Source organism: Anas platyrhynchos, chromosome 1 (assembly GCF_047663525.1).
Source record: "Anas platyrhynchos isolate ZD024472 breed Pekin duck chromosome 1, IASCAAS_PekinDuck_T2T, whole genome shotgun sequence".
Lineage (NCBI taxonomy): Eukaryota > Metazoa > Chordata > Aves > Anseriformes > Anatidae > Anas > Anas platyrhynchos.
In genome coordinates, this window is record NC_092587.1 from 42,596,624 (window position 1) to 42,606,551 (window position 9,928).

General features: G+C 38.2%; 1 protein-coding gene across 4 annotated transcripts in view; it reads left to right on the forward strand.

Annotated features, from left to right (window-relative positions):
- The window catches only part of TEF (TEF transcription factor, PAR bZIP family member), a 22,265-nt gene extending 12,940 nt beyond the window's left edge, over positions 1–9,325 (forward strand). For 2 of the 4 annotated variants that reach the window (XM_005028466.6, XM_027454096.3), the window contains exons 4-5: positions 11–222; positions 2,188–9,325. In XM_005028466.6, coding sequence (XP_005028523.1) covers positions 11–222; positions 2,188–2,209 — 234 coding nt within the window. In that variant the 3' untranslated portion in view covers positions 2,210–9,325. Of the gene's footprint in view, positions 1–10; positions 626–2,187 lie in introns of those variants that run through there. The other 2 variants (XM_038187645.2, XM_027454098.3) reach the window with 1 other exon arrangement.
- Positions 9,326–9,928: the final 603 nt, after the last annotated feature.

Consider the following 9,928-nt stretch of genomic DNA (forward strand, 5'->3'; position numbering starts at 1 on the left):
TTTGTTACAGGATGAAAAATACTGGACAAGGCGAAAGAAGAACAATGTGGCAGCAAAGCGTTCCCGTGATGCTCGGCGATTAAAGGAGAATCAGATAACAATCCGTGCAGCCTTTCTTGAGAAAGAAAATACAGCCCTGAGGACGGAGGTTGCAGAGCTGCGCAAGGAAGTGGGGCGATGCAAGAACATTGTTTCTAAATACGAGACCAGATACGGACCCTTGTAAGCACACCCCTTTTCATTGTTAGGGCTCCTTGTTTTAGCCTCTTAAACTTCTCTGCTTTCTGTAGAGACTCAAATAAAGTTTTGGAGGCTTTGCCATTTTGCATATATACAAAAAAAAAAATCTGTTGGCACAACTTGTTCAGGTCCTTTCCTGATCATGTTGCCCAAAATCTTAGTGTCCATAGTTACAACTTTTTTTTTTTTTTTTTTTTTTTTTTAAACACTGATAGAGCACTTTCTGATGTTGTACAAGAGAACAGATTCACCTGTCTGGAGGAATATATGTGGATCCCTCCTGACGGGACAGGGCTTTTGCTTTCTGTTCTAATCTCCTTTTTTTAAATGGAGAAAGAGCCTGAGGGATTCTGGTCCTTGCTTCTTTTTTTTTTTTTTTTTTTTTTTTTTTTTAATCAAAATAAAAAAAAAAAAACACCTCCATCTCTTTTCTACCTGTGTGTCCCTCTCCCCAGTCAAATTGTAAAATATAATTTTAAGATACAAATAGATGTTGCTGGGCAGCATCATGAAATTGTTTCCTCTCCCATTTAGAGGCACTAGAAAGCACCTGTTGTGTAGAACTCCGTCCCTGTTGAAGAGGGATGGAGGAGTCTTTAAGACAGGGAAATATTTGATCTCTTGTGGAAATTGAGATATCTCTACCGTAATGAATGTGTTATGTAGACCAGAGTTAGTGCAGTGTTGATAAAATACTGCTCGAACCTTTTTGTAGGTTCTAATTCTTGATAAATTCCAGAAACCTAGGATAGAGAACAGTAGGGCATCTCTCACTTGACAGATATGGACAAAATAATTTGCTATAGGTTTTAGGCTGTGTTCCTACATTACCCCTTCTCTTTTTCCCCTGAAGAGGGACTTCATTCTTGAACTGCTGATGAAGCAGCATGTGCATCCTGGCTGAGGAGTAATAGAGATGGTACCATTTAGAAAAAGAGGTCTGGCTCATTGGTGTGAACCTTGAGGCCTATCTGTTAAGGAATTGCTAGTAACCTTTTTAAATTAAAAAAGGGACTAAACCATCTTTTTCCAAAGCATAAGAAACAGAAACCAGCCACTGTTACTTTACTGCACCTTACCTGTTGTACAAAGGCTTTTGTTTTTTTGTTGTTTCGGTCCTTTGCCTCATGAATACACTATGGAACAAGCTACGCCCACTCTAAACAGGAACAATTTACCTCACTATCTCCTGTGTAGCAACATATCTGGACTCTCCATGCCTGCTGGTTCTCTCTCCAGCATGCTTCTTGTTACAAAATTAGCATACAAGACTTGCCCTCTTGGAAGTAATCCATTCTCAGCACCAAGCACTGCTTCAACAGTATGTGGTGTTAAAAGAAAAATATGTTGTGTGATGTTGGGACCTTCTCCATGACCTCCAACTGCAAGAACCAGAAGCCTTAAAAAGAAGTATTTGTCTAGAAGTCCTCTTAATAAGGAAAGCTATCTTAAGATTTAAGATAGTGGCTATGTCAGAACTTTTAGGCTATGCTTCCTGGGCTGATGCTTGCATTAGGGGGTAAACATGGGGTAGAGGATGTTGAGGGTAGTTTTCCAGTTCCCTTCTTGAAATCTGAAAAGAATACTAAGAAAAAAAAAAAGAGGGTTGTTTTTTGGTTCTAAAGACTTTTTGCCTAGCTTGTCTTTTAAACGTAATGGGGAAATTGTTATGAATTTAGACCAATTGTGTGTTGGCTTCTTTAAGAAGTAGAGAAGCAGGCTAATCCAGAACACTTAAATGTATGCTTTGATCTGTGTCCCCCTCTGTTACGCTCTAATTTGACCAGAGTGGCTCTTCATGCAGCGTTGGTCTAATTTCTTTGAAACATATGAAAAATTGTCACCCTTTCAGCAGGGGTTTTTCTTTCACAGGGTGGTGTGTGGTGGTGATGGTGGGAAGTATGTTATAAATAAATTGTCACACTTAACACTTTGCTTTGTTTAAAGTGACTTATCTGATTCCGAGTGATGCAACTTTAAAGACTTTTAAAAACAAAGAAACTAAAAAGCACACATGAATCGCCAGTCTTCAGAGTGAGCAGTGAAATCTATGAGGTGTCCCAACACAAACAACTGACGATGACCCTGCCTGCCTGCTTTCCTGCAAGTACCCCATCTGAACTACCCAGGGCTGGGCATGATGAAAAGTGCAAAGTCTCTTTAATTCTGTATATGGCTTTCTTATCTGTCTTTCTCACTGTAACTATGAACTACAACAATAAGCTAGCTTACTGGGGTTTTGTCAAGATGCTCAAAGTTCATGTCTCAAAGTCTGTTGACAGCCTATGTGAATAGTGACTCTGTTTTGGCACTTGAGTGGAAGAAAATAGAGAGTTTTAAATGGAAGCGTCTGTATATATTAAGAACTGCTATATTTTAAGACTTTTTTTTTTTCCTCTGCAGTAGAGTAAGTTGTACCTAATACTGCAGCTCACTTCTGGTACAGCGTAGCATCTTGTGGAGTACTGTGAGTGCAGAATCAAAGACACCAAGAAAACAGCAGTCTGTGATGTGTAAGACTTCCAGTGCAGAAAAATACAGCAGATGTACCGAAACAATCCAGAAAGCACCCCAGTGTGCCATACAAAGAGGGGTAATTAACCTATATCTAATGACCTGTGTAACAGTAAAAACACTGCTGTAACCCGCCTTTCCCTTTTTTCAAGGCTCAATTTCTTTAATAGTCTCTTGCTAAAAGAAAATCTATTTCTCTGTAATGATTTAGCAATCATGGAAAAGGTGCTAGTCTGAGCTGCTGATCCCCATGTCTTTTGGCAGTCTGAGACTACCAAATGAGTATTAGCTCCAGCAAAACAGTGGCTATTAGCTGCCATGCTACAGTTTTCCGTCTCCTGACTACATGAGAACTGCGATGAGAGTACTTCATCTGTTTGACAAATCCAAAACAGCCACTGATTTCACAACGTTACAACGCCCAGCTGAAGTATCAGGGCCCTTGTGCTGGTGTGCAGGAGTAGATGAAAGCTTAAGCAGCTGATGGGGATGTTTGCTGTGTGTAGAAGATGGAGAAAGTAGGTGGAAGTTCCTTTTTAAGAGCTTCATCAGCCTAACAACAACCTACATTTATATCTAGGAAGGTTAGGAGCAATAACTTTGTATTTCTGGGATAGTATGGGGCCCTGCTCATAGCTAAGATGAAGCTTGTAAGATGGGAGTGAAAGTACAGTGTATTTATGCCTGGAGATCGATAAACAGAATACATCTCAAGAAGAAGAATCCTAAAAGCTTTCAGAAGCACAAGTGCCCAAGTTACTGAGGCACAGCTAGTTACCAGCAAAGCTTGACACTATCGAATTGAACAAGTATTCTGAATTAGCATTTACCCAAGAGATTCCACCCTTCTTTTCAGAGCAGAAAGGCAACGAGAAAAAGATGGAAAACAGCAAATAATGTTGTGAACTTCATTTAAAAAAAAAAAAATCAAAATCCAGAATTCATAACTAGTTTTTTGAAGGTATAACCTTTGTAAAAGGCATGTACGTTAAATGTACTTACTGACTTATTATTTTTAATGGACCATGTTCTGACGTCAAGAAAGTATTTTTAACTTTTTTGTTAGTTACAAAATTATATTAAGTGTACAGTCATAACTTGCAATTCTAAAGTTCTGAGGTGATCTTTGGGTATCATCCTCAGACAGGTGAATAGTTAACTCCATGTTGCTGAAATGTCAGCATATATTACTACCTGTAGCAAATATTGCAAATTTGAACTGATACTTCTGGTAGTACCATTTTTTTTTTATTTTGGTGGTAAAGGCCATGCTATGAATCTTTTTTAAAAATACTGACAGCATGTAAATATAGCAACTCTTTTTCCATTTATCACTTCTAAATTTTCAGTTGGCTTTGGCTATTCTTAAAAGTCATGCTTCCTGCTTAAATCAAAGTTAAGGTATATTGTAACTGGGCAAGGAGTTGCTAGTCCTTCAGTTGGGTCTTGCTGTCTTACTGCTTTAGCAGCATCTTTTAAACACATATTGTATACAGGATCTGGCTTTGCAGTATACTATGCTATTTTAACAGCAAAATATTTGGTGAGAGTAGTATGTGCAATTCTGTTTTTTCTTCCTGTTGTATCAAAAGTTTATACAATGGAAACCACCAGTGGATGTTCATTAGATTTTTTTTTTTTAATTTCTTTCACAGGAGACTGTTAGCAAATTCTTGTACTTCCCTGTAGAACAGTACAAATCTGCACATTCTGTGATTGTCTCTACAGGTTGCAAAACTGGAAAATCAGTGTGTGGTTTAACTCCTATAGTGGGAATTTTTTTAAGAAGGATCTTCAATGCTAGATGAGAAGATAGTAACTACAAAAGGAGTGTAGGTATTTCCAGACAAAAAAAAATGTGCAGTGCTGATTTCCTTTCTCAGTTTTTGCAGTCTCAGGAAGTTAAGCTTACTGCTTCAGAGCATGCTGCTCCTTTCAGAATTATTATCTAATAATCATGTTTCTTTGACTAGGATGGCTATCCTATTTGTAAGTGATAACAGGGATGCATTTCTCACAGTGATCGTAAGACCAATGTTCTTTTAGCTCAGTTTGTGTTAAAAGATGCTGAATTGGCACTTTTAGTCTGAAGTTCTCTAACCTTGGGACGTGCTCTGTAGAGGCTGCAAGTGTGCCTGATGCCAGTGTACCCCATTCCATCCATCAAAGGGACCATCTCCAAGGGGAGGGAATAAAGGGAATGCACCTTTTGGCATCACTGCAGGGATTGCCATTAAAGGGAGCAGTTTTCACATGTGTACATTCATACCAAGCAGCCATTGCACAGCACTAGCTTTCAAAATTCATAAACCATTGATGAGATGTTGGCAATGTGTTGTCTTATTTTACAGAAGAAATTGACTATGAATAAGTGATGAATACACTTGATGCAGTATTGTTTTCATACATGGTCTTCTAATCTACACAGTTAGATTTCCTTGTAATAATGCATTTTTGTACTTAAAAATTCCCAAAGAGTTAAATCTTTCACCTGTTGCCACGATCTGCTCCTACTGAAGCTAGTAACAAAGATCTCATTAACTCCTACTGGGGTGGGGAAAAAAAAGCTTTCTTCCGATGTGGTGAACATGAAGTTGTAGCAAGCACTGGAGTTATGGATATCTTTGCTTTACTCTGGAGCATTCTGTGCTGGGATCAGATGTATGTACGTCAGATTGCGGGTGTAACGTTGGTAAACTGATCCTGTCACTTGTTCATTCATAGAGTTTTGGTGTTCAGACAACCTGAAATCTGTTTCCTCACTCCTGCGTGGACTGGGTGGAAAAAAAAATGTATTATAAGCTTGTGCTGGGAGAAGGAATGCTTGTTTTTTTTTTTTTTTTAAGAATGTTGTGTGGCTTTTTGCAGGTTTTTTGGGTAACACTTTCTGTAATTCTGGACAATTTTCCACTTACCTGCTGTGCTTTTTGAAAGCCCAGGGTATCATAGCTGTAGAAATCACTTCCAGTGTTACCTGCAGGTTTGCTACTAATCTTACCAAATTTATTTCAAGTCGCGAGGTGTAGTGGAAGGCTAACAGCAACAGCTTTGGGAATACTGTAAAAAAAAAAAAAAAAGCCTACTTATGTGTGTGGAGGGGAAATATATATATTTTTAAGACAGCAGAAATAGTGGACTATATATATTTTTTTAAGACAGTAGAAATAATGGACTTGCACAGAAGACAATATTGCTGCTTAGCCTTGCAAACCTCTTCAGCATAACATGGCTTTCTTCCTTGTGATCAGATGCCTTCATTTTTAGTGAGAGTGAAGGCATCTTGGACCTTTATAAAAACCCAGTTAGGATTTTGTTCATCCTTACTGTTTCTGCTAATAAGCACAAGATGAGAAATGCAAATTTGTCTTAATGCATAAATCTTTTTTTAGTAACTCGCATCTAAATCCATAAGCAGCAAAATAATTAATGCTAGTAATTAATGCCTTTGCATTACTACAAGATACTGGCCAGCTTTCTAGATTTTCAGGTAATTACTCTGACGTGTATATCTGCCACTGTAACACAGTGAAGATGGATAAACGTGCAACAAAAGACTAGGAAAAGGGTAAAAAGAATAAGCTTAACTAAGCTTCTGTGGAGATGCTAATATAATGCTAACAGAGAAATTATATTTTAATTTTTGATAATGCAGATTTGTCATACAGAACGTTATTTTTAGTTTGGTAGTATACTGTCCCCTAGTAAGTCCCTTTTGGAATGCAGACTTCTTAACACTGAAGCAGCCACAGGGGAAATGGAATCATTTGAGGAAGATACACATATAGGTAACCATAAGTATACCTGGCAAGTGCAGCAAAGAATGAAAGCAGGAAAATAAGAGTACTGCAAGATACTGACCTGAATCAGATTGCTAAAACGGAAGCCTTACTGTTTACAATTCTATAGCAATTTGGGTCCCCTGAGTTTAGCATCATAGAGGAGAGAAGGGAGAGAAGTACTTGCTGAGGTTTTGGAATCTCCTTTTCTTGATCTCGTTTCCACAGTTCAGAAGAAAGTGAAAGGAATATACAGATAGGGAGAGTTACTGCAAAAAGGCATGAAAAAATTGCTGTTGCTTGAACGAAGTGTGCTGTTGCACTGGGACTTGAGCTGCCCATGTGAACTGATAGTGCTGTGTCATGAGGGAGTTACTATCTGAGGCCCCAATATTTTAAGGCCTCAATTCTGGTATCAGTTCTGCATGGGATGAGCCCGATATCAGTAGAGAGCCATGTGGATTTCACAGGATCTGTTCTTGAATGTGAAGCTCTGCCCAGGCAGTCAGCTGCAGAATTGTGTCCTTAACACACTGTCAGTTGTAGTTATAAGGCTGTTCATATTAAATGTAAGTTGGGTGCCTGTTACATAGCCAAAACCCTTGTTACTTCATTTTCCCAACTAAGGCATGAGCAGAAGCCCTTTGCTGTACAACATCTGTAAAAAATGTACTTCACATACATCTAGTAAATTAAGGCATGTGATTTTGGTCTGTGGGTCTCAACAAACTTTGCTTGTGTACCTGCCTGAATGTTTCCTTAGATCTGCAGCTATGTCTCAGTGAGAAGGTATGCTGGGATTTGTTTTCCCGAGGGAGCACAAGAGCAGCTCTCATCTGTAACACTGCAGGTGGCTGCTTGCTACTGGCCAGGATCATGGAAGGATGCATCCTCTTGCACTTTTATGTGAAGTTGTCTAAAATATGGTGATTAACATGATTATTGAAATACTGTATTTTGTATAACTTAGAACATGTAAATACACTTTTAAAACTGATCTGTTCTATGAAGTAATAAATAAGTGCTTCCATTGTAATACCTGAATATTGTTAATGCTTCATGTAGCTTGATTTGGGATTACTTTTTTTTCCTAGAGAACTACAGAAATCAAAACCAAGATTGATGTTGTGGAATTCTAGTCTAGTTGTGATTCTTTCTATTGAGAAAAACATGTTTTAAAAAATGAGCTACTTAAGCAGAGAAACTGAGAATTTGAGGGAACTGATTCTCGTCCAGTCTTTCTTTAATGGTAGTCACTGATGACACTGATAACTATTCTTCCCACCCCATTAGCTGACCAATTAATTTTGTTGTTTGTGAGTAGCATTTGGAAAGTGGCAATATTAAGTGACTCCTAACACTTAGTGATTGAGGAAAAGTTTTTTTTTAAAGTATTTTCTCTTTTGGCTTAAACAGCTCTGTCTCCATCCTTCAGACTGCAGCAAGTTGCAGTGAAACAGTGAGAGTGACTGTTACTGGAGCTCATTTGTAGCCTAGATGGTCTACATCTTACATACATTAGTTGTATTATGTGCACAGCTGACACAGGTATCCTGTCTTGATTTGGAGAGAGAAAGTGATTAATGACCTGAAGTTTTGCTGAGTGCATGTTCACTGGGTGCTGCACAGCTGGAACTTTCATCAGCTTTCATGACCTGTTCTATCTTGTGTTAAAAGAAAAAAAACAACAGTGGAGTGAGAATCGTAAGCAGTCTGCTAGGAAGTATGAACGCTTGGTTGTGGAGGAGGTGGCAAGGAGACTGGTCCGTTGGCCTTCAGCTAGGAGATCAGCCTGTGGTAACGCCTTCTCCAGCCGTAACATAACTTCTTTGTCTCTAATGCTGCATTGGAGCAGTCTCCTATCTGGTGTCAGCTGCTTCTGCAGCGTTCCATAAATGACAAAGCTACAGCACCTTTTGTAGTGGGCAGAGATGACGACATCTTCCTTCCCCCCACCCACCCATGTTTCTAGGCTATAAAATAGCTAACCGTATATGCAGGTTATTCAGAAAATTCTGTTGCTGTAAAGCTTTTTCAGAGGCATTCAGTTTTGAACTCAATAGTCTGAGGGAACTCCTACCTGCTAGATTTGACCTGAAATTCTGTTTCCTCTTGGATAGAAATATTGCATTTGGCTTTGGATGTGACACTGATCTGTCCCAGTCATTCAGTAGGATGATAAATGTGCACAGTATTTATATAAAGATAATAAATTTAATCTTAATTTTACTGCGTGTTAAGTTGCTTAATCTCTTGGGTATTTACTCCTTGAGGTTGTCTAAATAATTTCTATAAATGTAGCTGCTCTTCAAAGCAGTCCATAAAGTGCATTTGAGATCATTCTGACTGAAAGATTCTATAGGAATGAAAGAGATAATAAAGATTGTGTAGTGGCTGGGTAAAACTGTATTGCCGTAAATGATTTTAATTTATATATGAATCTCTTGTCCCAAACTGCTTATTTTGTACATAAACCTACGCACTCCTGGCAGCTGATAGGTGAAAATAAAGGTGCTTAAACAGCAGTCTAATGAGGAAAGGGCATTTCACTGTTGCAGAGTTGATATTATTTTATATTTCCATTTATTACACTTTTTTAAATGTATAAACCACAGATTTGAATTCTCAAAGTCTTCAGCTTGGATTTTGTGAGTAGTTTAAATCCTCTCACCTCTCTGCTCATAACTGGTTTTTAAGAAAAAGAAAAGCTTTTGTTTAAAATTGTAAAATTTTGACTGTATTAAATTCTGTTAGTACCCTTCCTTTTTAAGAAATAAAATGTATATTCCACTACACTGAGATTCAGTAGTTTTGTTCTCTAGATAGCATATTGTGTGCTGTACACCTCAACCTGCCAGCATTACACCTGCAATTCACATTAAAATTGATCAGCTGTGTCATATCTACCACTTTCTGTGTTTAGTCTCTTGCTATTTCCCATGTGTTAACTAGTAGATGTGAAAGTAACAGGTATACCATTCCACCTTTCTTTTTTTTTTTTTTCCTGAATGAATTGATTTCAAAAACATTGCAATGTTTATTATTATCCCTCCCATCCCATTTTTTGTCCTCCTGTAGTGACTTTATGTTGAGTTCTTACAGGTAGGGGGAGAAATCCCAACTAGTAGTTAGCTGCAGAAACTTTGTCCTTGTGTTGTCTGTTACTTTGGGGCTGACTACAGCCTTGAAATAATCAGAGCTTAGTTTTCTTTCTTTTATGGGAAGAAGCGGAGTTTAGAGTAAATAAGTCTTGAATATGAGGACAGTTTTTTTTCATTCCTTCCCTTTTTAACCTAGTGGAAAGGAGGGGTAAGAAATGCCTTCTATGTGCTCGGTGTCTGACTGGAAAGGGTAGCTTCCAGAGAAAGATGTATTCAGTTTCCTTGGCCTCTCATGGT